At 35.9% G+C, this 27541-nt stretch overlaps 1 protein-coding gene across 1 annotated transcript in view; it reads right to left on the bottom strand.

The window, feature by feature from the left end:
- LOC149778380 (uncharacterized) overlaps window positions 1–27295 on the bottom strand; it is an 81774-nt gene extending 54479 nt beyond the window's left edge. Inside the window, exons 1-4 of the mRNA XM_089939208.1 lie at window positions 27186–27295; window positions 23062–23094; window positions 21209–21297; window positions 15285–15356 (exon numbers count right to left, since the gene is read on the bottom strand). Of these exons, the coding sequence (XP_089795334.1) occupies window positions 15285–15356; window positions 21209–21297; window positions 23062–23094; window positions 27186–27228 (237 nt within the window). The 5' untranslated portion in view covers window positions 27229–27295. The remainder of the gene's footprint in view (window positions 1–15284; window positions 15357–21208; window positions 21298–23061; window positions 23095–27185) is intronic.
- Window positions 27296–27541: the final 246 nt, after the last annotated feature.

Raw genomic sequence — 27541 nt, 5'->3', positions numbered from 1 at the left:
CATCACCACACACAAGATATCTAACATAACTAGATCCACTGGTAGACCAGCAATCTACAGGCTGGATTCAACTGCTCCTCAACGTGGATTCACACATGAACAATTACAAGTAATTCCCGAGGACACACAATTACCGCCCAAATCACTTAACTAGCACCAAGGGTGCCAGCACCACGACTTCGATTACACTCAAGACGGGTCAGCATCACATTTTGTCGTGTATGACCGCGACTGTTATCTTTTCTATCTACGGTGAATTGTCTTGGACTCGAATACTGCCACAACATTATACAATTACAGCTCGCACAGTGATTATTCTGCTGTTGTTTCAATGTCATGATAAATTCAACATCGAGGTCAAAATCGCGATTATATTTTTGTTACTCTGTTTGTAACCGGTTAATTTTTTTCTTATTATATCACTGTTGTTTTCATTATTATCAGCCATTGACTCTTCCAAGACAATTCTCCGCAACTGAGATATTCTTCTGACTCTGGACACAGCCAAGTAAACCAAGTTTGACCACTCGATTCGATCATCAACAATCCAAACAACTGTATCAGAGATAGTCAGTCCTTGAGATGAATGAATCGTCATCGCGTATCCTAGCGTCCACGGGGATTTGTTCATTTTTAGTGCATCTTCAGCAACATTAACATCAACTGTGACAATATCATTTAATACTAAATTCTCTTTCCTTGACTCTGTCATAAATTCTGTTTCCTTGACTCTGTCAAGTTCCCAGGAATATCAACATCTATATTTTGTAACCGCGTATCAGCTGGTCTATAACACAACGGCACTGGCAACATTGGAAACCTCTCCCGTTGCAGTAAAAATAATTTCATCTGAAGTGTGTCTCTGACTATCTTTCTACTTGCCACTATCAAATCGTTTGGTTTCCACGTTTTCCGAAAGTCGCTCATTGAAGTCTCTGAAATCACCCCGCGCATGATTTCACATTGAATTTTATTCGGTTGTAATCTGATTAATGTTTTAAATTCCTTCAACGTTGCATCAAGAGATCTATAATCATCAGACACTTCTTCATAATAATCTACAAAATCTTTTAACCACAAATGCGGAGATGGACCAACAAAAGGTGGTGGCTGACCGTGATCGCAGCACATTATCACAGCAGTATTTTTTGTTAGCAGCCAATCGAGAAATGTTTTTAATATATCTAACGACACTGTGCCTATTTCATCCCAAATTATAATCCGCGGAATATATTTTGTTCCCATTCGATCTGGAGTCCATACACCGCCGCTGTATTTGAAAAAGCTGTGATAAGTACAAGAATTGACTCCTCGTTGTTTCATCTCCCTGGCAGGTCTGTGTGTAGGTGTTAGCACAATCATATCTGAATTTCGAAATAATTCAATCGCTCGAGTTGTCTTACCAGAACCTCCTGGTCCTTTCAAATAAACGGTTTTGTGTCTAGTGATTGGATCATTCACAGATGATGCAGAAAACATTTCTGATAATTCTGATTTGCAATAATTATCTTTGATAGCAACATCAGCGGATTCACAATAACAATGTAGCATTTCCGTTTTTATTCTCCACGAACTCCATGATTCATCGTTGCTACAGCCAGTGATTCTGAATATGTTTTATTCAAGTAAAATGAATCCGTTGCAACTCTAATTGCAGTGTCGGGGAATCTATTTATCATCGATAGTAAATTTATAGAAACATACGCCAGCATTGAAGATCTTAAATGTGTGTATTGAGTAGATTCTCCATTAATATAACTTACAATTGTGCCCAGCCGTGTTCCGTCGGACAAGAAAGTGTCCTCTCGATTACAAAATATATTTCTCGCAGCGGCATCAGCAATTATAAAATTTAATTCAGCATCATCCATAATCAATCGTGAGTGATGTTGTTTATGGTCATATGCACCACCTTGAGCAAATTTACCGATTATTCTTCTACCAAGATCTTTTGCTGTTTTTTCATTGTTACAGATTTTAATCTTAAGAACTTTAGGAGCTTCTTTAATAATGACATCCATGGGAGTATTTGGATTCTCTCGTGCATATTCTTCAATGACTTCATCGAGACTGATACGCTCCGGTGTTGGTAACCAAACCGAAGTCTGCGGTCGATATGACATGATTGCTTCATTGACAGTCAACGAGGCCAGTATTCGGTTGTCAAGCATATATCGCAATAACACTATTGGTGCCCAACGCTTTTCACTAACGTGTCTGCCAAACCAAACATAACAGCACGGATGAAGCTTTTCAGCTAGCGCAAACAATGTCACACGAGCAAATGCTGTCAGGGAAAAATCGGGTAAAGGACAGTTTATAGCAACTCGCGTCATCGAGGGCGTGGGATGTCCAAATCTTTTAAAATATCCACTACACTCGCCCATCCCAAGAAAGCTTCCCGGAAAACACGCAATCATGTCGACGTAAATCAGCTCGCTGTGGTCATACTTGGTATTCCACAAACCGCCGTGTCCATACTCGACACAACTCAATTGTATATCCTCAAGAAACTTACTTCGGGTTGGCCTCCATGAATTTCTTTCTCTGGCAGCGTGGGCGACAACTGACGGAACTGGAAAACAATTAGTTAATAACTGTTCAGTGTTTTCTGAATAATTCTCTGCCAGTTTTTTCATTTGTTGTTGCAGAAATTTCGTCCGGTATAATTCGCCCTTAGATCTTACAAATTGATCATACTCACCATCTTCGGAACTTGTAAACAACCACATCGACACAGGGTCGTTCTTGCTTATCTGTTAATAAAATCAAATATATTTCCCGAATAATATTTCACAACACGATCCCGCGGAAATATCGTAACTGCGTTAGTCCAAGCTTGAGCGTTATGATCAATGATATTTATTGGAGCTCCGTTTCGATTATATTTCGATTTGTATAATACTTCCTCTGTTATTGTTGTTACGATTATGGGAAATCTTAATGCTTTTTCTAGCTCGGCAACATCGTTTATTGATGCTCCTGTATCCTTGACTTTTTCAGCCCATGCTGATATATTGGAGCGTCTTAGATCAGTTAGACCGTTTCCGCGCATTGCATTTTTGAAATGTTCCATTACTCGCTCGGCTACACAATTCAGCCTTGACTTTGTCAATCTCATTGGGGTAAGTTTATTGATTTTTTGGTTTTCTTATCGGATAGATTCCATAAATGACCGCGGTCACAGGATACGCTCGATTGTAATATGGTTTATCAATCTCAGTCAACATTCCTGGTTTGGAATCTTTACTTAACAGAACAGTTTTTTCATTAGCAAAGACAGGGTCATTTTTATCACGGATTATCCACGTATCGGAATCTGCTTGCACAATAAATTTTATTCTGAAAATATATTTCTGATTATCAAACAGATAATCGATAATTGTTTTCGCTCGTGCATCATTCATTGTAGCGTCCTTGACAGAGTTAGTGTCGCGTATAATTTTAAATGTGGACCATACGTGAGATGCACCGTCGTTACGAAATTCTTTTGTGGCATTTCTGATAATATCAAACAGATCAGTCAGGGCTCGTCTCCGCGAGTCAGGGTTTAGTCTGTCAAGATCGAATCTAGAAGCTTTCCCGGTGCCGATGGCAGATAATCTCTCAAACTCCTCCATATTATATTTAAGACAAACATTTAAATAAGAAATATTATACATCATGAATCAGTGCAAGTGGCTTCAAGTTGGATCTGTAACTGTTTGTAATAAATCCTGCAGAAAAGAATTCTGCGGGAAACATTCCCAAAGCGTCCGAAGGGGGAATTTATGACCAATACCCTGCCTGCGATGTGGTGTTGGGGTCAGGGGTAAAACACAGTTATGTGCAAGTTGCGCAGGAAAGAGATACCTTGAACTTAAAAGATATTATAACAAAAAAAATAACAATGAACGCTAAAATGTGAGCACGATTATATAACTACATTTTCAGACAAATTATAAATTAGACAAATACATTATATATATAAATGAGCCAAGAATTTGTCCCACATCCTATCATTAAGAATTACGAAGCGAATCGTGGCGGTGAAATTAGAAATTGCAGGTTAAAACAACCAGTTGGTTTTGTTACTAATGCTGGTTATTTAATGTTTACTGTTGGAAAGAAACATTATCTCTGTCATCGCTTCGTGTTCGAGGTATTTAACGGAGTGATCCAAGACGGTCTTGTGATCGATCACATCAACGGTGTGAAAACCGACAATAATTTATCCAATCTGAGGGTTGTCACACAAAGCCAAAATTGTAGGTTTGGTAATACTGGCTGTAACAATAAAAGAGCCAAGGGAGTTGTATCCAGAAATTTAGATATGAATGAAGAAATAATATTTCATTCAATGTACGAGGCTGGCAAGTATTTAGATATTCACAGATTCTCAATACACTCCCTGGCAAAAGATATATGCAAATCTGCCTTCTCAAAAAAATATAGTCAAAAAATTGTTTTTCATTATTTACTTCACTAAAATTGAAGTTTTTTAATGTAAATGGGAGATAACTCCGTTAAGCATATCTCATGCAATTAGTTCCCTCCCCCTTGTCAAGGTGATTGCGCAACACTCCTTGAGATTGTGCAATACAGGTAAATTTATCCAGAGCGGTATACAATTTTTTTTTTTTTTTACAATTGCGTTACAGTCTATAACACTTCCGCGTTTGCGAGTACATGTGTTTTTCATAAATAATATGAATTCTGTGTTTAGATTAAATTTAAAATCCAGTTCAGAATTTAAATTCAGTAGTAATGTTTTAGAACTTGTTAACTGTCTGTCAGTAGTTACCTATATGATAATTTTTAAACCCTGTATTATCAGATTAGACAGTGGTACAGTGGTAAAGCGTTTGACTCTTGTCCCGACTTTATCAAATGCCATCACTTCGAATCTCGTCACGGACATATTGTCGACGGTGCCCATTTGGGGTTTTATAATAAAATGGGGGCTCCAGCAGGGGCCTTGTGTACATATCTCCTCCACGTCGAATCGTGGTGGTGTGTTTTCCACCCCTGGGATTTCAATTTTGGGAGGGGTATGTACAATGGAGCTCAAAAAAAAAAAACAGTAGCCTTGGATGTATAAAGCTCTACATCACATGGGTCCAAAAAAATGTGGCTAAAAGAACCGATCACGAGGATGCCGAGAAGCTATCAGAAAAGCTCTGTAAGACTGAGTCAAAATAAAAAATCACTTTGACAAAATCAAGGAAGTAAAACATCTCAAGTCTGTAAGGGCCTCGTGGAGATTCATAGGCCAATGCAAGACCCATGGTGATAACCTCTCATCAATGGCTACTGTTTATATTTTTCTTTAAATATATATTTGTATATATATGAATTACGAAAATATCAATGATGTGATTGTTGCTATTAAAAATGGCTACTGTTTATATTTTTCTTTTAAATATATATATATATATATATATATATATATATATATATATATATATATATATATATATATATATATATGAATTACGAAAATATCAATGATGTGATTGTTGCTACTAAAAAATTAGAAGAGCGCGGATTTAATATATCACTAAATCCTGAAACAATTATGTCTGATTTTGAAACACTACATGAAGCTAAATGCGCAGGGCGTTATATTCTGCCTGCTCAGTACTGATTTATACAAAGGATCCAGACGAGTTTATATAAATCGCTGGCTACAATAGAAGAAGCACAAATAAATGAATTTGTTTCATTGTCTCGTGCAATTTAAAAGATTAGGTTGGAATTAGCTCAAGAATATGAAACAAGGAAGATAATAAATACTCGTGTAAGAAAGCTAAAAAAATTGTATGTCCCTTGACGAAGTCAAGGATGACGAAGTCGAGGAAGTAAATATCTCACCTTGATATACCTAGAAATGAAATCGCCTTGATAAAATCAAGGAAGTAAAAAAAAAGTGATATATATTTTTTTACTTCCTCATAAGGAGACTTGTATCAGTCCGAGTTAGATAATATTTCCCTTAGTCGGCTGGATTTAATGCAAGAGTGAGCATAATTGAATATTTGATCTCGGTCGCATACAATTGAAATAATATGCTCGCGTCTGAGACTATCTAACTGTTGCTGTGTTAGTACGAAATCTTCGTCTCCGTATTCGTCAATAATAAATTTAACGTTAATTTCTTCTTGGGCAAATGCAGCCTTAACTGTTTGCTCGAGCGCTTGTTTGTCATACACGAAAACATTTATGTGGTGGTACATATTTAAAGATCTAAGATCTAAATACACGTATATACTCTAAAATTTGATGTATACCGCAGTGCGCGATCACAATATGATCTTTTTTTAGTTGCTGTAGTTGTGTATCAGTCAGTATAAAATCGTCATTGCCGTATTTATCAACAATTATTTTTTCCGGGGTAACCTTTCCGGTACTGACAGCTTCATCAAGAAGTTCTTTGTTATGTATAAAACATTTTACGCGGTGCATTATATAATACTCGATTGATTAATTGTGAAATCGTAGAAGTCTTTGACTTCCATGATTTTTCAGTAAAAAATATATTTTTTCTGCAGATTTCAATATTTTTTTACTTTTTACTGAAAAACGTTGAATTCGTATGATTTTAACTAGTAAACACCGTATCAAAATTAGCAAATCGGACGATTTCTGTGATTTTTACTAGTAAACACCGTATCAAAATTAGCAAATCGGACGATTTCTGTGATTTTTACTAGTAAATACCCTATCAAAATTAGCAAATCGGACGATTTCTGTGATTTTTACTAGTAAATACCCTATCAAAATTGAGAAATTGGTCGGTGTGTACAAAATATATATAAAATAAAATATTTTTACTGTTCTAAGACTGAAAATCGTTTTACGATTTTACAAGTAAATTAATATGTAGTGTTTCATTCCGTAAATCAAGAAGGTGACCACGTTGGTCTGTCAGCGCGAAATTTATTCTGGTCAGCCACGGATTATGACATCGTGGATAGACTGGATTGATCGGCTCTTGTACGATTAGATATCCAGATGGTTCTTTCGGGGTGAATGAATAAAGAACAAATCCTTGCTGGGCTTGATTTGATGCTGTCGTGTCTGTGCTGTAACTGCCATCAATGACATCACACACAAGACTGACCGCGACCACTTCAGTTATGTTTACGATTCCCGGGGACACATGCCGACCTTCTCCGGTTAGGCTATTGTTGTGTCTGAGGATAGTTGGCTCCGGTGGTGTTTTTCTGTACTGTGCAAGTATGTCATCAAAGAACTCATTGATTAGATCGTTGACAGATTTGTTTAACTCGGTTGCATTATACCCGGGAAATTTAAAATTTGGCAGCGTGGCTTCCGTCAGCGAGTATGTAGTTAAAACTTTTTGTTTATAGGGATTTGTTATGTTATCAGTGTAATCAATTATTACCTGAATTACTCGCTGGTTAATATACTCCATGTCGGATACAAGTTGATTTAATATTTCTACGTGTTTGATGATTTCACTGCGTGAACTTGTTATATCAAAAAGATGTTCTTGGAAGCGCTGCCGTAGTCGCTGCAGTTGTGTTTTATGTTCTTGATTAATGATTTTAAAATATTCAATAATTTGAAATAGGTCAAGAATACTAGATTTAGTAGGATTTCGTTCATAAATAAAAAGCCACCGAATATAGTCTTTGCTGTAGAAGCTAAACTCACTATCCAACGTTGCATTTTTTATATCGTGTAGATGCTGTTTATACGACGGAGTAATTTCGTGGTATGACTTATTGTCAGTGACATAGTCAGACTTTTTAGGCATTGGTGGTATTGGTGGCGTTGGTGGCGGAGTTTGAGGCCATCCTAACACTGTTCTGACTGTACTTTGATATATGTCCACGGCGTAGTCTGGGGTGCTTATTTCGATGGCAGAAGACGTGTTGGCTCATGAACGGTTATTGTTATCTTAGATTCCTTTGTTGTGATATTTTTTATTCGACGTTGTAATTCCTCATTGATTTCTTCGATTTGATAAGACCCGGTTGGTAACCCAATGACGTTCCAGTCTGGTGTGCCATCGGATTTATTTTTATGTGCAAACACAAACGATTTTGATCTGATATTGGGCCAACTGTGATATACTCGCAATTGTGCTAACGCGATCTCGTTTACTGGAATCGCAGTTGGAAAATTAATACTGAATTCTGGTTTAGTTGAGGTTACTGTTATCATTGAAGTTCGATTCAGGCTTGAATTTGTGGCTATCTGTTAAAGTAATTCCCTCGATGTCGCTGACATTGTTATTTATCTTTTGTTGCTTCAAATCGAAGTACTTTGTACTCTGGGTGTAGTCTTCATACATCTTTGCCATTTGCGCGAATTCGGAATCTGATATTGTTGTATCGTTGAGACTTGATGATAACAGCGACGACAATTTCGAGTAAGCGCTCGTGGCCGCGTTGTTTAACTTTTCATACTCGTGCAATTTTGTTAGCGCGCATAAGGATATTTTTTCGCGATAATATTAGCAACTCCTGCAATTGTCGTTGATGTTGAAACTGTAATTGTGACCGCGATCGCAGTTGTCACTGGTGTTAGCGCTGATAATAATACCCCCGTAGATGTAACTATCGCGGATACCGAATACACTATTGTGTCTAGGATGATTACACGCTGCTTGTATTTTTTTACCTTTATTGTGCATTAGTTAATGGTATTTTTTAACTCTGACTGCCATTCGCGTACTTGATCATATCTGTATTGTTGCGCATCCAGTGTTGTCATTGATGCTGACTTATTTTTTAATGCCATTTTATTATTTTACGCAGTAACCAATTGAGGCGTTTCAGCTACAAATTCCAAACACCACCAGTAAGATGTTGCGGTTAATTTCTTGTCGGCGGATTCCAGTATAAATGTTTCTTCGGTTCCCTTGTTTAATATGATAGTTACAACCCCGGAAAACTTGTCGGTGGAATGTCGCCAGGGATACGTTGTGAAGATTTCAAATTTAGCAGCACTGAACACAGAAAGCCTGTATACTCCAGTTACTGTTGCTGTATATTTGATGGTGTTGTTTTGTTTAGACCATGTTGCAAATCCAGATGATACTGTGTATACTATGTTGGTAATATGCCCGGCAGTTACTCCAGATGGGATTTTAATCAAACTGGTTTTATTAACAATCTAAGGAATCCTCGCTACGATATCCTGCTGTGTTTGTTTGACGGTGTCAATGTTGGTCTTGATATCAGAAAGTTTCATATCGACGACGGGAGGAGTTCCAAAGAACTTATCTATGGCCTCATCGGTTTTTTCAAAGTTTCTACGAAGTCTTGCAAACGCATTTACGTGAACATCATACTCGGCCCGCAACGTGGATAATTTACCGTCAATGGCGCTAGCGCTTGTGTCAACATAATTTTTCGTCGTGGCATCTTCCGGGGATGTTGGATCTCTCAACACGGTTATTTTGTTACCGTTCATGCTGAGTTCACCTGTCATTGTATCACCGGTCTTTTTTACTGCAACTTTCTGCATATCATCTCGCAACGCCGCGATTGATATCAGCGAATCTCTGATTTTTCTACTGTCAGTGAACACAGGGATGTTACCAGGAGTAGCTCCAATAACCCTACGAATTATTTCATGCCATTTAATATCGCTGGGTTTTAGTTTTCCGTGTCGGTCCTGAAAAATAACAACCTCATCTGGGTCTATCCCAGTCAGACTTAAAAGATTATCGATTTCATCTTTGGTTGCATATTTTTATAAATCGATATCAGCGCGCTTCACTTTTCTGTTAAGAAGAGATCTTCCGTAAATATCAACCATTATTTAATAGGAAACTGTTTAAATCGACCCGTGGTATACTCGTGCACAACTTTGTGAGGTGGTTTGGTTGACGCTGATATCGCATCAAGGGCATTTAATACTTCACGACCACATATCGGAGGATCGGTCAGTGTTTGTGTTGGCAGCGTTGAGTACCAAACTTTTGTCCCTGTCAAGGACAGGGGGATGTCTTTTGTATATTTTAGAAATTCAACTGGCGGTGCTAACCCATACGAATCAAAATAGATGATTCCACGTGGATCGATCGCGTAAGCAACCCAATGAGTTCCTGGACAGTTACTGTTATCAAGATTAATAATTCCGGTTTCTGGATTATTCGGTTGTTGTGGTAATTGATCTCACTTAAAGACGCCTCTGAAATTTTTTATATTTAATTGTTTAACAACGTCAAGCAAGTCAAAATTTGACATTGGAGTGCAACCTAAAACCGTTTTGGGTACCACGATGGTGGAGTTCCTGGAAGTCTTAACCCGCGTCCCTTTTTTTGTATCCTTTCCCTGTGGCTTTTTTTAGTGCCATTCCAGCAGCTGTTCCAACAGCTTCTAACGCGGCGGCCTTAGCGACGGCTGGGGCAGCAGCAACTATCAGTGCCGGTATTGCGGCAAGAAGAGGAAATATACCACCGGTTTCAACCATATCTTTGATGGCTTTTGGAGCGAAATCAAGCTGAGTTCCAGTTTTCGCTTGCTTCGCTTTATTGAAATGTTTTAGTTGGGTTTTAGTCAGCGATAACTTGTTTGGACCACCATTAGCGATTTGATCATTTTTTAGTGTTATCGTTGCCCCACATGCGCTCGCGTTTTTCGATTTTAATTTTTCACCTGACCAGGAGTCAGAGTGACATTAACGTGACTGTATGACATTTTTATAATAAACGCGATTGATCTAATTGTCTACATGTTTTCCACTGGCCCATCAACGATTCCCATTCGACCACTAATACCTTCAAGTAACATCGCTTTGTCACTGAGTATGACCGCAATTGCTCTGTAAGGACCATAAACAACTAGAGGGCCAGCTGCAATTTGGGGTGGGGTGCCGACACGAGCTCGAAAGTGAATATCAACAGCAGACTGCTTGGATAAATCAAGATGCTCCAGCTAAAAGTAATAAATCGGGTACAATTTTGTAAATGCAAACTGTGATATTTGCGTTCCAGTATCTATATTTGTGTTACGCGACAAAAATGTCAGCCAACGATGATATGCGCACGCCACATGATTATTTGTAAAACTTAATGATATATCTTCGGATGGTTCTTGTTGTCCGTTGTCCGCAGAAACTCCTTGTTGTGATGCTATATGCCAAGTAAACACATCCCTGACTTGACTTTGAATAGCGTCTGTGGTTACTGTAAACCACGATAACAATGATTTACCGCCTTGATTCATAAAAGAAAATAATCGTGGCTCTTCTGTGATCGATGGAGTTAATACCGGCATCCACAGTGAGAGTTTTGTTATGTTTACTTTACCAGCATGGCCACCTCTTCGCCAGATCGCATCATTGTCATCAGCATTTCTTACGAGCACAACTGTGTGTTTAGCTCCAAAGATGACCCTTCTAAAATCCCTGCAAAATCCAAAAATGTGATTTAGTGGAATCGCGCATGAAAAACTTGTATTATCTCCTGACAACATTGCTCGGCGTGATGCAAATCCTAAGTTGTAAGTCGCGCTAGCATCTTTTATAATATCAAAATCAGCACCTGGTCTAGCTTCATGTTCAAAATCAGCTGGTTGTGGATTAGATGCAGTATTGTGTGGTGTTCGCAACTTAATATACTGAATATGATCGGCGTTATCGGTAATATCTTTGGCAAACATCACTGATGGACCACATGATCTTGTAAAGTCGTCAGAATATCTCGCTAGACCAACTATTGTTGTGGCAACATCGACATCATTCTGAATCGATTCGATATTTTTTCCATCAATCATGTAGGTGGCGCTACTAAACAATGACATAATTCCGTTATTGACAAAACCAACTCGGTCATTGACACCGTGGTTATTATTATCCGCCCTTACAAGTTCACCTTCTACTTCAATAAACGCCTCACAAGGCAGAAAATATCTACTTGTATCATGAACTTGAAGTTCGATACGCCCTCGTTGATTTGGCTCTCGTGCGTCATAGGAATAACATTGATAATCACGCACCGATTTATCTCGCTCGACCGGCTTATCTATGTTAAATGCTGAGTCGGATATAAGTTTGAACATTTTATACTACAGCGTGTAATTTCAAATGGATGATTATCGTCGTCGCACACGAAGTCCACTTCCTGCTATCAAATTTGCTGTTATATTTTTTTTGTGCGTCAGATTCTAACGCTGCTAGTCTCTGATTTGCAGCCTGATTTATTACCTTACTAACATCCGCGGGCATAATTTCAGTACTTGGTAATTTCACTGGTCGCTGAGGTTTGCGCATTAGTCGAGCTAGTCTTTCTTTGATTGCCGAGAGCGCCTTACCAGCAGCACTAACAATTACACCAGGAGCTTTTTCACTAACAACATTAATGGCTTTCATCGATAATTGTTTTGCAAGAGGGCCCACTTTTGATGCTAACCCTGCAAATAACCTTTGAGTCACATCACCAAGTCCGTCTCCGTAAGCTGCTCTATAGATTGGTAATCGTGAGTTTACTGCTCTGATCTGCACAGGTGTATGTCTGTTATATATGACCATATTATGTTATTTGTTGTCATGTATCTAATCGCTGTAATAATCAACAAGCTCATCGACGAGTTCTTGATATATGTTAGCATCCATAACACCACCTCGAAATAATCGCCGACAAATATCAGCAGCTTCATTAATTATTTCTGGCGAGTTGTTTCCAGCACGTCTTCTTCCTATGAGAACTTCTAACCGCGACACATCATTGAAAATATTATCAGGGCAAGTAAAACCACTGCCTGATTTATAGTTTTTTTTACATCCTCTACAAATTTTAAATAAGTGGAAGTTTTTTTGTGGGATCCACTACTCTTAGCCCCTTGGAAGCGAGATATAATATATCAACCCAAGAATCAGAAGGTATCATATCAGCGTACTCAGGGGTTAGATAATTTTTGTCTTAACCACGTGCAGCCGCTTCAACTAATTTGTCATGGGTATTAACACGTTTACGAAAGTCACTAGTGAAAAACTCGTGTGCTGGAATATTTCTGAGTTGTTTTGGCAGAGTTGGAGCAATGGGAGGAGTCGGAGACGGAGGCAGGGGAGGCAAAAGAATCGGAGACGAAGAAGGTCCTTGTTGTGGGCCCGGATATGAGAAATCCGAAGGGGAAGTCGGTGACAGAAGTGGATCAGCTACGTCTACGTGTGGTACTATAATTCCTTTTGGTGCTTTATTGGACCTTCCTCGTCGTTTTTTCTCTGTCTGTTGCAACGGCGGAGGAAGTGAAAGGTCCTCCGGCAACGGCGAAGGGTCTTTCTGATGTTTCTTTCTTTGTTGTTTTTTTTCTTCCTTCTCTTTTTGTTTTTGTTCTCGTATTATTTTTTGCTGTTCTCGTATTACTTTTTGCTGTTCCCGTTTTTCCTCCAGTTGCTGTTTTCGCTGTTCTTGCTGTTCTTCATTATAGTCTATTATTCCATGAGTAAAAAATGTATGACCAACATCTTCTCTATCTATAGTATAGTCATCTGTAGCTATTTTATACAACCAATCACCCCAAGTATCTTTCTTTACACCCTTAACATACCCGGGTTTTAAAAATTGACCTCTAGACAGATAACTTTTGGCAGCAAACTTACCAAAATCATACCTACTGTGGGTATCTGTCAATTCAATTCCTTAATTTTTTTTATACCCTCTTCAGTAAATCTTGCTTTGAGATCAATCATTTTTTTTCTACCAGGCTGCATAGCAGATTCTTCTCTTAATACTTGAATAAGACTTTTTCCTTCTTCTGGTCCCCTAATAGCAGTTAAAACTTTTTTCAGTAACTGGAGTGACAGGTTTAAATAACTCTTTTGCCTCAGCTGCGTACTCAACTTGTGCTTCCTGTTGTGATTGCACATCCTTTTTAAACTTTTCCTTCACAGGGATATATTTTTTAAGTGCTTCTTCTCGCTCTCTGGCTAGTCTAGCTGTGTAAGATTCTGAGTGTACCATTATTTGGTATAAGTAATTTTCAATTTATTTCCTCGGTTGGGTTTTCACGGAAGCAGCAGAAAGGGCGCCGACAACAAAACGCAGCAACGACGGCGACAATTGCGTTTACATAAAGCGTCATTTCGGCGTTTGGAGGCTTCTAAAAGTTGTAGGATTCGCCCTCCATAAAGGGCTTAGTTCGGCATTTGGAACCTTATAAAAGTTGTAGGATTCGCCCTCTCTGCTCTGACAGTTTACTAAAAGACTCAGGAATGAACCTTCAATTCGGTCGCTCGACGTGTTGCAGAACAATGAGCCGGTAGCCAAGTTCAAATTATTTAGCCCGACACGTTTTTAGAGGAAATAACGTTTGTCCTGGCTGGTTACTAAGAAAAGAACATAAACCATGCTTATATTCGGCAGCGCAGAGATGGTAGCCCAGAGAAGGTAGCCCAGAGAAGGTACTTTTAATGTAAAATTTTAGCTTTATACTTTTTCTTTATTATTATTTTTAGTAATTCATTTTTTGGGGGATATTTTGTCTTCTTGCTATTAATTACAAAAAGAATGTTGAACAAATCATAATATCGTTTAGCTGCCCGTTAACTTTAATCATCGTATGATAGCCTAGGTCTTTGATGTGGGTACTAATTTAGAAAATATAAAATTGTAAAAAAAAAAGTTGACAAGAGCAAGCATTCAAGTAACTCCTATCTAGGGCAACATATTTGAAGAACCGTCCTGGCGTTGATTATAGAATACAAAATGTACAGAAACTTATAGACATTAAATAAGACAAACAATGATACCACTTTGAGAACACTATATGGAAAGAACATATAAACATGCGAAGAATCAATAAGAACGGCAAAGCTAACATACGGTACGGTCCACTTGGCAGTTCCAAATTGAGACGCAATATTAAAAGGATTAGACCTTAGCTAGAATCTGGCGTCCATCAAGGAACGTTATTCCTTGTTTGTATCAGATTGGCTAGTTGGCATTTGAAACATTATTTACCAAGCGAATTAAGAATGAAACTCGATACCTGCTTGACCACAAATTGAATCTGGAGATAGGCAGATAACCCGACCACGACCAAGAGATCAACTAATAGTTGTTAGTCGTTTTACACTTTATTTAATTAATGCAGATTGCTGTGTTTTTAAACAATAACGGCTACGAATAACATATGTCACATATCCTTATAGCACGACCAGCTCCTGTGAGCCCAAACCTTCAATTTAAAGGTAGTCATATCAATACTGCTAGAGGATACACTTTGATGGATAGAACCATTCTTCAATTTCTTCAAAACGCAGAGGTAAAAGACGTTTGCCACAGTTTCGATGGTCAAACTGGTGGGTAAGTAAATTTAACTTACCTCTTTTGGCGTACATCCTTTGTTATGAACGTAATGTCCCGAAGCTACGAGGGTAAGTTCTTTATAACAAAGCTGAAAAACAATAAATTTATATTTCTCTTGAATTAAGCGAAATAATGAATTGAACTGTAAAAATAAATGAGTGAAAGTACATTGTATTTATAAATGAATGTATACATACAGACATGTTGTCCTGGAACATATTTTACGTTTGAGCTCTCTAAGTTCATACATGTTTTTAGATTTTTTCTTTTAAAGTTGTTCTCTTCATGTAGTAGTGTTGTTTGTCTTGTGCATGCTTGTTTAGGTATTTCATATTGCCTTCAGATCTCATTCTGAAAGAATACAGCCCGATTTGTGTCTAGAACTGTATAGGAGGTAGAGTTACCGTTAAACATTTCTCTGCAAAAGTGATGCAATTTAGTATATATGCTTCTTCCTTATTTGTGTTTTGTAAATTAATAAAATTCTTTGATTGTGCATGTTTCCCTTGCTATTCACATATATTACAGTGTATCTGTTATCTGCTTCATTCGTTTCAATGCATGCATTTTGGACAAATTACATTCCTAGCCATATGACTTTCATCCTCGTCTGTCATTTCCATGTTTTATAACAAATAACAAGACAAATTTTATCCCATGAGATGAAGATAATGTAAACAAAAGATAGGTAAATTAATTGTCAAAAAAGCTACATAAATGGAAAGTGTTTCTCCAAAATATGTAAAACTAGTAAAGACTGTCAGTATTAAACCTATTTCTGTACACGTAAGTGATATCTCTGACATCAGCTTTTGCAGTGTGCCCTAGACAAGCAGAGAACAATAAAACAACAATAACAGTACTGTGTATAAATATAGACTAACCAGTGTTCTGCCAACAGTCTCCAAACTATTTGAAACAGTGTGGGTTCGAGTCTCGGATTCGGCTAATGTGGGTATGTGAGAAAGCTTGCCAGTAGCTTCTCGAGGGTCGGTGGTTCTTTCCGGGGTTTTCCCGGGTTCTTCCTCCACCAATACTGGCCGCCATGTATAACATATCGTGTGCTGAAAAATGGCGTTAAACCCTACAACAACAACAAAAAATTCGAAACAGCAACATATATTAAAGTGATAAACCTTTGGAAATGTTCTATCAATTTGTGGTTGTGGTTGACCAATACTTGCTGGAGAATAGCTTGTAGATCTTCATGAAAATAAATGCATTATTTGAATAATCAATTTAAGGCTTTCGACTATTTGTCCCGTGACATGTGCTTACTGAGAGTACTTGTTTAATACTCAAAAATGAGGTAGTAATACTCGCAGACAGTTACCATAGCAATAGAAAGAATGTTTGAAACTTGGTTGCAATTATAGTATTTTTTTATATATTGGCAAAGTAGTACTCTAAATATATATCTCCAGACGAGTTTAATTTCATGTATATATAAAAGTCATGATTTTGTTTTGTTTTGTTATAACATATTATATATTTCTGCAGATGATAGCACTCCTTTACACGTGACAATGATATCACTCCTTTACTGATGATATTGATAGCACTCCGTTGCAAATGACAATGAAAGGACACTGTTACACATGACTATGATAGCACTCTTTTACACATGACAATGATAGTACTCCTTTTCACATGACAATGATAGCACTTTTTTACACATGACAAAGATATCACTCCTTTACACATGACAATGATAGCACACCTTTACACATGATAATGATAGCACACCTTTACACGTGATAATGATAGCACCCCTTTACACGTGAAAATGATAGCACCCCTTTACTGCTGACATTTATAGCACTCCTTTACACGTGACAATGATAGTACTCACGTATTCATGACAATGATAGCACTCTTTTACACATGACAATGATATTACTCCTTTACACATGACAATGATATCACTCCTTCACACATGACAATGATAGCACTCATTTCTTCATGACAATGATGGCACTCCTTTACTGATGACAATGATAGCACGCCTTCACACATGACAATGATAGCATCCCTTTACACCTGACAATACTAGCACTCCTTTACTCTTGACAATCATCTTATTCCTTTACTCATGACAACGATAGCACTCATTTACACATGGCAATGATAGCATTCCTTTACACATGACTTTTATAGCATTCCTGTATACATGACAATGATATCAATCTTTTTCACATGACAATGATAGCACTCCTCTACTCATGACAATGATAGCACTCCTTTCCAGATGACATTATCACTCCTTTACCCATTGACAATGATAGCACTCCTTTACACATGACAATGATAGCTCAAATTTACACATGACAATGATAGCACTCCTTTAAACATGACAATGATAGCACGCCTTTACATATGACAATGATTGCACTCCAGTACACATGACAATGATAGCACTCCTTTACACATGACCATGATAGCACTACTTTACACATGACGCTACTTTACACATGACAATGATAGCACTCCTTTACACATGACAAGGATAGCACTCCTTTACACATGACAATGATAGATCAAATTTACACATGACAACGATATCACTCCTTTACACATGACAATGATAGCACTCCTTTACACATGACAAGGATATCACTCCTTTACACGTGACAATGATAGCACTCCTTTACACATGACAATGATAGCACTTCTTTACACATGACAAGGATAGCACTCCTTTACACATGAGAATGATAGCTTAACTTTACACATGACAAGGAAGCAAAGGCTGATAATGTAATCAAATCCCATGCATATGATCACTGATTTTTTAAAATTAGTTTCCAAATAAATCAGAAGAACGCCAATTCTGAGAACTTACAAACTCTTTCTCTCAGATATCAATCAACGTATTCAAATATTTCCTTTAATTTGAATGGTAATATAATCAAATATGAGACAGAGGTATCACTTATAAATGCAACAGTAGACTATTAACTGAAGGTCAACATATATAGATTTGATTTGTGCAAAAGAAACACCACTCGACTTAAACTTCTTAAAAAGGGATAAGTAAACAACACAACAGGTTATATTTAGTTCTGTTATTTTATTATGTCTAACTTCAACTATATATTTGTGTTAGGTTGTCATTTTCCTATTGATTTCAATACGACGACATCGAACAAAACTGGAAGAGATTTGCAAACAATTATTTTCTTGGAATATATGAAGAACTGGTATGCAAATCAGATGTGCTTTCTCTACATGTAGTTAGTAAAAAAAACGTTAGCATTTGAAACCTATCATATATGTATTAAAAATCTTTAATCTCTCTCCGGGTTTTTTTTAATATCAAAACATAAGTTTCATTTATGGTTTCTATCATTATTGTGACTATTTAACAGGTGCAAACTACAAGGTATGGGTTGACCTGTTTAAGTCAGTAAGCAGCCAGGCTTTGGAATTTATTGCCAAATCATTTTGCTGAGGATATGCTTTCGAATCGCATCCAGTAACTCTATGAAAATATAATGAGATGCAACCAACAGTAGATGTTTATGTCAGTTGTTATTTGGCTTATGTTTTCCTGCATTCTTGTAGCCATGAAATGTCTGTCATCTTTATAGAATTTAATGGTTATATGTCCGAAGATTCAAAGTATGACCACTTGTAGGTTTGTATACCCTGCTTACTATTTAATATTTTTATGTCTGTATATTATTAGATTTATTGCTGGTTCATATTTGACACAATCATGGAATTTACTCGTTATATTGTATGGAATTGTACTTTAGCCTAACAGAGCTGTGTCAACAAGATTTTGCCATTCATATTTGACACAATCTTGGAATTTATTCGTAGGCCTACATTTGTACGGAGTTCTACTTAGCCTAACAGAATTGTCAACAAGATTTTGCCATTCATATTTGACACAATCTTGGAACATACTCGTAAATTTGTATGGAGTTGTACATTAGCCTAACAAAAGTATGTCAACATGATTTTTACCATTCATATTTGACACAACCTTGAAATTTACTCGTAAATTTGTATGGAGTTCTACTTAGCCTAACAGAACTGTGTCAACAAGATTTTGCCATTCATATTTGACACAGTCTTGGAATTTACTCGAAAATATGTATGGAGTTGTATCTTACCCTAACAGAATTGTGTCAACAAGATTTTGCAATTTGACACAATCTTGGAATTTACTCGTACATTTGTAAGGAGTTGTACTTTAGCCTAACAGATTTGTACCAACAAGATTTTGCCATTCATATTTGACACAATCTTGGAATTTACTTGTACAATTGTATGGAGTTGCACTTTAGCCTAACCGAATTGTGTCACAAGATTTTGCCAGTCATATTTGACACAGTCTTGGAATTTACTCGTCAATATTTATGGAGTTGTACTTTAGCCTAAAAGAATTGTGTCAATGAGATTTTGCCATTCATATTTGACACAATCTTGAAATTTACTCGTAAATGTTTGTGGAGATTTACTTTAGCCTAACAGAATTGTGACAACAAGATTTTGCCATTGATATTTGACACAATCTTGGAATTTACTCGTAAATTTGTATGGAGTTCTACCTTAGCCTAACAGAATTGTGTCAACAAGATTTTACCATCCATATTTGACACCATCTTGGAATTAACTCGTAAATTTATATCGAGTTCTACTTTAGTCTAACAGAATTTTGTCAGCAAGATTTTGCCATTCATATTTGACACGATCTTGGAATTTACTCGTTAATTTGTATGGAGTTCTACTTCAGTCTAACAGAATTTTGTCAACAAGATTTTGCCATTCATATTTGACACAGTCTTGGAATTTATTCGTAAATTTGTATGGAGTTCTACTTTAGTCTAACAGAATTGTATCAACAAGATTTTGCCATTCATATTCGACAAGATCTTGGAATTTACTCGTAAATTTGTATGGAGTTGTAATTTAGCCTAACAGAATTGTGTCTTCTCTTTAAAATGATACACATCATACGTAATTTATCAACAACCTAATATATCATTTGTATTAGAGTAAACGTGCTGTGCTTTAGTAATCTATGTGTTTTCTTTTTTTAGAGCACACCATTTACGTCAATATCTGTATGTATTCTTAGAAATTATTTGTTTTACTTTGTAAGAGTGTGGTTTACTCAAGGTCTAATTAAGAATCTCTTAAACGTGCTCTGTAAACTAAGGTAATCCGTTTTCAAGAAGTTGTTTTCTAATTTTATGCACTTCAATCGCAGTAGGTTTCCTCTGAAATGCATACGTTACGTTTCTGATATACCAATCTTACATGAAAAATTAACTTGATTTGACTGGTACCCTACTTATGTTACATGTATACTATTTGTATTTGTAGCATGGTATATTGATATGTCTGAACATCGTGGATGTCTTTAAAAAAAGAGAAAATATATTAAAGCAGTCTGTCACACACGCATCTATATTTAGCAATGGGAATTTGCTCATTTGATCACCAATATTAACTACCAAATGTATATCTCTCTCTGAAGATAGCAGCTTGTAATGTAGTTACCTGTAGTCGAGAACATTCATCATCACTAAAAGACCATATATAAAAGTATGCAAACCGGAAATATTCACTCGGTAACAATTTAGCAATATTTTTACCAACTTGTGTGTATATATATATATATATATATATATATATATATATATATATATATATATATATATGTGTGTGTGTGTGTGTGTGTGTGTGTGTGTGTGTTTTATTCCAGATCCCTTGTTATATATATATATATATATATATATATATATATATATATATATATATATATATATATAACGCTCATGAAACTGCGAAAAGACGCCGCATGAGGTGCAGCAAGTTGGTTCTACACTGTTTATTGTACATATATCAGTGATAGTTCTATATCTGTGCTGTGCAGTTGGGTGACCGTTATAAACAAATGCTTTGCTTTTTTACTTTGCTTTTTACCTGTCCATCCGAGCAGGTGGTGAATGTTTTACAGTCGTGCGAGTTTTGAAGATATTCGCAGTTGAAACAGGTGAGGCTTCCAATCACACCTTAAAGATGGAAGTAAACCCATGAGAAGATGACCAAATTACTGTATGTTTAGCAACAATAATAAATTGATAATTTTGTACCCTTTAGTGGCCGAACAGACTAATTACACACATCAACAGCTTAACTAAGTTCAGTATTATTGCTATTAAACGTGACTTTTCATTGGTCAAGTCATTTTTACGTCTAACCGTGAAATGGTCTACAACAAGCAGTGGTTTTTGACAAACATGTCACTTTAACACAAAACTTGACACTACGCAGACAGATTTAAGCAATTTACAATAATTTTGCTAGCCGGTTTATTTCTAATTATAGTGACTCCCAGGATCACGCGTACCTGGCAAAATTAGAAACATCAACAACAATCTTATCTACGTCTCGTTATGTCAGATACCTTAATTATACATGTAAATGTATTCAAGTCCTACATAAATAAATTTTCCCTCAAATTTACTGTCAGAATTGAGACTAAAGCATTATAATCGTTTCTAAAAATAAATTTTATCCCCGAAGCGACAAGACAAGTTTGGTGGCAAATCTTCGACTTATTTTGAGCTAAACATACAAATAATTATTTAAACTAAAAATGCCTCTATACCTTTCATCTTCGCTAGCCAAGGTTCCGATATGATAACCCTATCTCCACCTTGGCGGATAGAATATATATATTAGTGATTGGTCTCAGTGGCATCGATTGGCTTTCATGAGTTGTCTCCCTTAGCATGTAATGCCAACTAACCAGTATCGTGGTGCATTGTACATCGGCCGAAAATGGAGGGGGCAATTGACGTACAAAGGATACTTTGCAAGGATAACATCGAAAATACAAATATGTATCAAAGTGAAGCCATTACATGTGTATTTGAGTGAAAAGTATTTGTGCAGACACGGAATGGCACTGGAAAATTGCTTATTTATTTGTCCATTGAAGTTGCCGCCACATCCAATGAAATTCACAGACCCGAAGTACAGAAATATATTCTTGATAAGCCAAGGTGTAGGTAGGGTTATCACATCGGAACCTTGGGTAGCGAAGATGCTGTACCTTTATACTTTATTGAAAGAAGAATTGCATGCATTTGTTGCTTTATATCGAATAGTTGAAACTTTCATAATAATAGATACATAAATAGATACATCGATCAGAAAAAATGTTATAACGTTCATTGCATTGCTATTTTGATAATAGAGAATATGCAATGCAAATTTAATATTTATTAAAAATTAACAATCGATAGATCACTCCACGATCTATCCATCCTCTTCTACCTACCTACCTACTTGCATACATACATACATACATACATACATACATGCATGCATGCATGCATGCATACATACATACATACATACATACATGCATACATACATACATGCATGCATACATACATAAGGCCGGATTAACGTTGCAGTAGGCTCTGCAGCAAAATCAAATAGAATACCTGCCTCCGAAAAAAATTAATTAATTAATTAAGAAAGAAGAATAGTAAAAAATACCATTTTGCTGCGTTCGGGGCTGCATTTGCTCTCCCTTTATCACACACACACACACACACACACACACACGCGCGCGCGCGTTCGCGCATACATACATACGCGCTCACAAAATTCTGTATACAGCATATCAAGTTTATTTACAATTTGTAAGAACTTTGCATAGGAGTGGGAAAACGATGCACTGTACCACATTTTTACATTTGCTTACCAAACGTCTATATTTGCAATGTATTGAAAGAGACTAATGAAAAATGTATATGTCCTACCTTCAACATGTAATCCTACTGCCACAATTGATGCTGTAAATATAGTAGAAAAGTTTACAAGGTGGGTTTATTTTCGCGATATTTTCGAGATTTATATGTAAAAATGTACACTAAGTTTTTGTTATCCCATGAGATGAACCAGTATCTAACACCGTCATAACGTTAAGCTAACTGAAGTCTTAATGTAAGAAAGATACTTAAATGTAATTCCCCCACACTGTTTTGCGCGTGCTTTAATAATATTACTGGTTTTCACCGTTTGAAATAACAACTCATACAATTGTGTTCATTTCATTTAAAAGTTTTGAAACCCGTTGTTTAAGTTCTTTCTTTTGTTGTTTTGTACATTTCTTTTTGGAATGAACAACACTTGTACGACCCTCAGATTCCACCATATATCTAACAATATAATACAGAGAACGTGATTTCCTATTCGAAATACGGATAAAATGTTGAGAATTACAAGTACAGTCTTATGCAAAATATTACCAGTACATTTTTATATAGAATATCACATGTACAGATTTATTCACAACAGCACATGTAATTTTCTACATAATATTTATACAAAATATCACAAGGACGGTTTTATAAACAATGACACAAGTACAGGTTTTACATAACAACACAAGAACAGTTTTTAAAGCTAGGTTAAATCCAAAACACAAAAACAAAACACACACAGTTTTATACACAATAGCACAAATACAGTTTTACACACAATAGCACAAATACAGTTTTATACGCAATAGCATAAATACAGTTTTATAAAATAGCACAAGTACAGTTTTATACACAATAACACAATCAGTTTTATACACAATATCACCAATACTGTTTTATACACAAGAGCACAAATAGTTTTATACACAATAGCACAAATACATTTTTATATACAATAGTACAAATACAGTTTTATACACAATAGCACAAGTACAGTTTTATACACAATAACACAATCACAGTTTTAAACACAATAACACAAATACAGTTTTATACACAAGAGCACAAGTGCAGTTTTATACACAATATCACAAATACAGTTTTATACACAATATCACAAATACAGTTTTATGCACAATAGCACAAGTACAGTTTATACGCAATAGCACAAATACAGTTTTAGACACAATAGCATAAGTACAGCTTTAAACACAATAGCACAAGTACAGTTTTTTACACAATAGTACAAGTAAACATTTATGCACAATAGCACAAGTACAGTTTTATACGCAATAGCAGAAATACAGTTTTAGACACAATAGCATAAGTACAGCTTTAAACACAATAGCACAAGTACAGTTTTATACACAATATCACAAATACAGTTTTTTATACAATAGTACAAGTAAACATTTATGCACAATATCACAAGTACAGCTTTATACACAATAGCACAGGTACAGTTTTATACACAATAACACAATTACAGCTTTATACACAATAACACAAACACGGTTTTATACACAAGAGCACAAGTACAGTTTTATGCACAATAACACAAGTACAGTTTTATTCACAATAGCACAAGTACAGTTTTTATACACAATAGCACAAGTACAGTTTTATACACAATAACACAATCACAGTTTTATACCCAATAGCACAAATACGGTTTTATACACAAGAGCACAAGCAGTTTTATACACAATAGTACTAGTACAGTTTATGCACAATAGCACAAATACAGTTTTATACACAATAGTACAAGTACAGTTTTATACACAATAACACAAGTACAGTTTTATGAACAATAGCACAAGTGCAGCTTTATACACAATATCACAAGTACAGTTTTATACAGAGTCAGTCAAGAGATAATTATCTACAAAACGCTTTAAAACTTTTGCTAACACTAAATCCCACGAACTGCTAACAGGGAATGATACATTGTAGTATCTTAGATGTAATGATACATTGTAGTATCTTAGATGTATCATAAGTATCATGTTTAATGAACACGAATTTATAAAAACAAACTTTTTGTTACATGTTAATGTGGCTATTTGAAGTTGTTGTGTCATATAGTTTTCAGCTTCACCATTATCATTTATTCTGCATTTAAGTGTGAAATATTTCAGATGGATGGTGAAATACTTTCAATTATTTTCCTATATCTACACTGATAAAAATTAGAGCTTTACATTGTCACGTGTAATAGTAAAATATTTTCCATCATGCCGTTTGTGTGCCTCCAAAAGCGATTCGCAAGTTAAATGAGGTTTTTCTTTATCTAGATCAATATATCGAAACTGTATTACCCCTCAGACACATAACTTTTTCTTCTTCTTCATCTTCTTCTTCTTCTTCTTCTTCTTCTTATTATTATTATTATTTACTATGTCCCTAGAGAGGTAAAGATTGAATCATATCATAAGTATTTAGGATGCATGTTTTCTTTTTAAAAAAGACTCTTGGTATATGTGCCAAAACAAATATATTTTTGCAGGCGCTGAAGACTTTGCCTTTATTGAAGCAAAGTCTTTCAAAATTTAGCAGATTACCTGTAACTGGATTACTTCGTTTGTCTGACCCTAGGATAGCCCCCATACTTAATTATGGGGCTGAGGTTTGGGGGTTTAATGATGAAAATAATATTGAAAAAGCTCATCTGTCATTTTGTCAATATATCCTTGATACACTTAAGTCTATTCCAAATGCATTCGTATATAACGAATTAGGAAGAATTAGTACGCAGTGTTTAAGATATTAAACGTATTTTGAAATACTAGCAAAGATTTATAAAAATGCCGGATGATAGATATCCCAAACAAAGCTACGATTTACAGTTAAGATGGAGGGGTTTGTGATTGCTGAGCTAACAATGTTAAAAAAAAACTTATATTTACATTTTGATTTGGAAATGTTTGGTGTACTCAGTGCGTATATAATGAAAATATATTTCTTAGATTGTTCAGCCTGAGATGTGAAGATTTGTTCAGGCAAAAAGCTGCAGGATGACTTGTCGAAGATATTTAGAATTGTTAGGATGGTAGCCATCATAGATATATAATCACTGTGCTTAGAGTGGGGGAACTTCCCACTCAGAGGTAATACGGGAAGATACGAAAGTATCTGCTATCAGGAAAGATTGTGTCAAATTTGTAACGTTAACATCGAAAATGAATTCCAAAAATTGTATTACTGATTTTCCGCTATATGGATAAATACGAAAACATAAGTACCCACTTTAATATATAAAAATCCAACTTTAGAAAACTTTAGGTCTTGTACATGCAATGATACGAGTAAAATTCTGATGTCTAATTTTTAGAAGGTTTATTATAGTAGGCTTAACGATGAGTGAAACCGTTGTATCAACCGCTCCTGCGACATAAAACTACATGCAGGTTTTATGTTTACCCTGAAATTTAAATGTGTGATTACTGTGTAGTATATACTTGTATCTCACCGAATTTAAAAAAGTACAATAATGATTACTCTCATGTGTATTACTTGCAACAGACACGATGTTCCTTTGTTACGCACTATAACATCTTTTTGTACCGCATGAAGTATGGATATGTATCACCGGCCAGTGGCCTGTATTAAAAATAAACACTATTATTATTATTATTATTATTATTATTGGGATTTTTCCTAAAATATTAGACTCGCCAACGTTTGCTTCTCTACGAAGTTATGTTCCATATACTACTTTGTTAACAATGTTAGAAACCTGTGCTCTGCTTCGTTGCTTTTAACTTGCGTTGTGGATGGATTTAGTTAAATAATTTACAAATGTCAGAAAAGTATTTTATTGTAACAGATCAGGTCATCCCGAAGATTCTGTTTCTTTAAATCGATATGTTTTAATCAGTCGAAAAAGATATATATTTTTCAACATGTTTTTTCGACACTGCGTTAAAATGGTATGTTTTTATACAATACGATGACATATATCCGGTATTAACGTAAGGAACGAAAATAACATATATGTATAATCATTAGTAGACATCAAATCTTGGATATGAAGTCTTCACGTACCCTCGAGATATTCTGATTTTTCGATAGATTTTAAGATACAGTACAACATGATATAAATAAGTTTCAAGGAAACGCAAGACGTGATCATAAAAGACACTGTTCCAAATTGATCAAAATGAATATCACGACAGCCCTACCTATCAAGAGTTCCACCGTCGGCCATTTGCAATCCATTTTCATACAATGTGTGCGTGATATATAGGTCTCGTTATCTACGCCCAGTGTCTTATCTAGCGCTGTGTATGGTTCAGATTATTCTGGAGGTTTCTTCAGAAACTAGAGTTAGATTCCATTACCCCAAGAACTTTCCCCTTACGCAAATGCTTGTCAGGCGTACGGTCGTTAGTACAATACAAATCCTACTGCCTTGTTGGACATATAGAAATATGTTGCTTATAGAAGATTTGTAAAGCGCAGGTGTATTTTCCCGTTTGATCTGCATGTATCTCCAACTCCTTTCTCAGCGGATGGATGAATGATGGGTGTGATGGGG

This window comes from Sinohyriopsis cumingii, chromosome 17, assembly GCF_028554795.1.
Source record: "Sinohyriopsis cumingii isolate HCF-2022 chromosome 17, ASM2855479v2, whole genome shotgun sequence".
In the NCBI taxonomy this organism is placed as follows: domain Eukaryota; kingdom Metazoa; phylum Mollusca; class Bivalvia; order Unionida; family Unionidae; genus Sinohyriopsis; species Sinohyriopsis cumingii.
The sequence above is the reverse complement of the archived record's forward strand: the minus strand, read 5'-3'. Positions and strand labels throughout refer to the sequence as shown.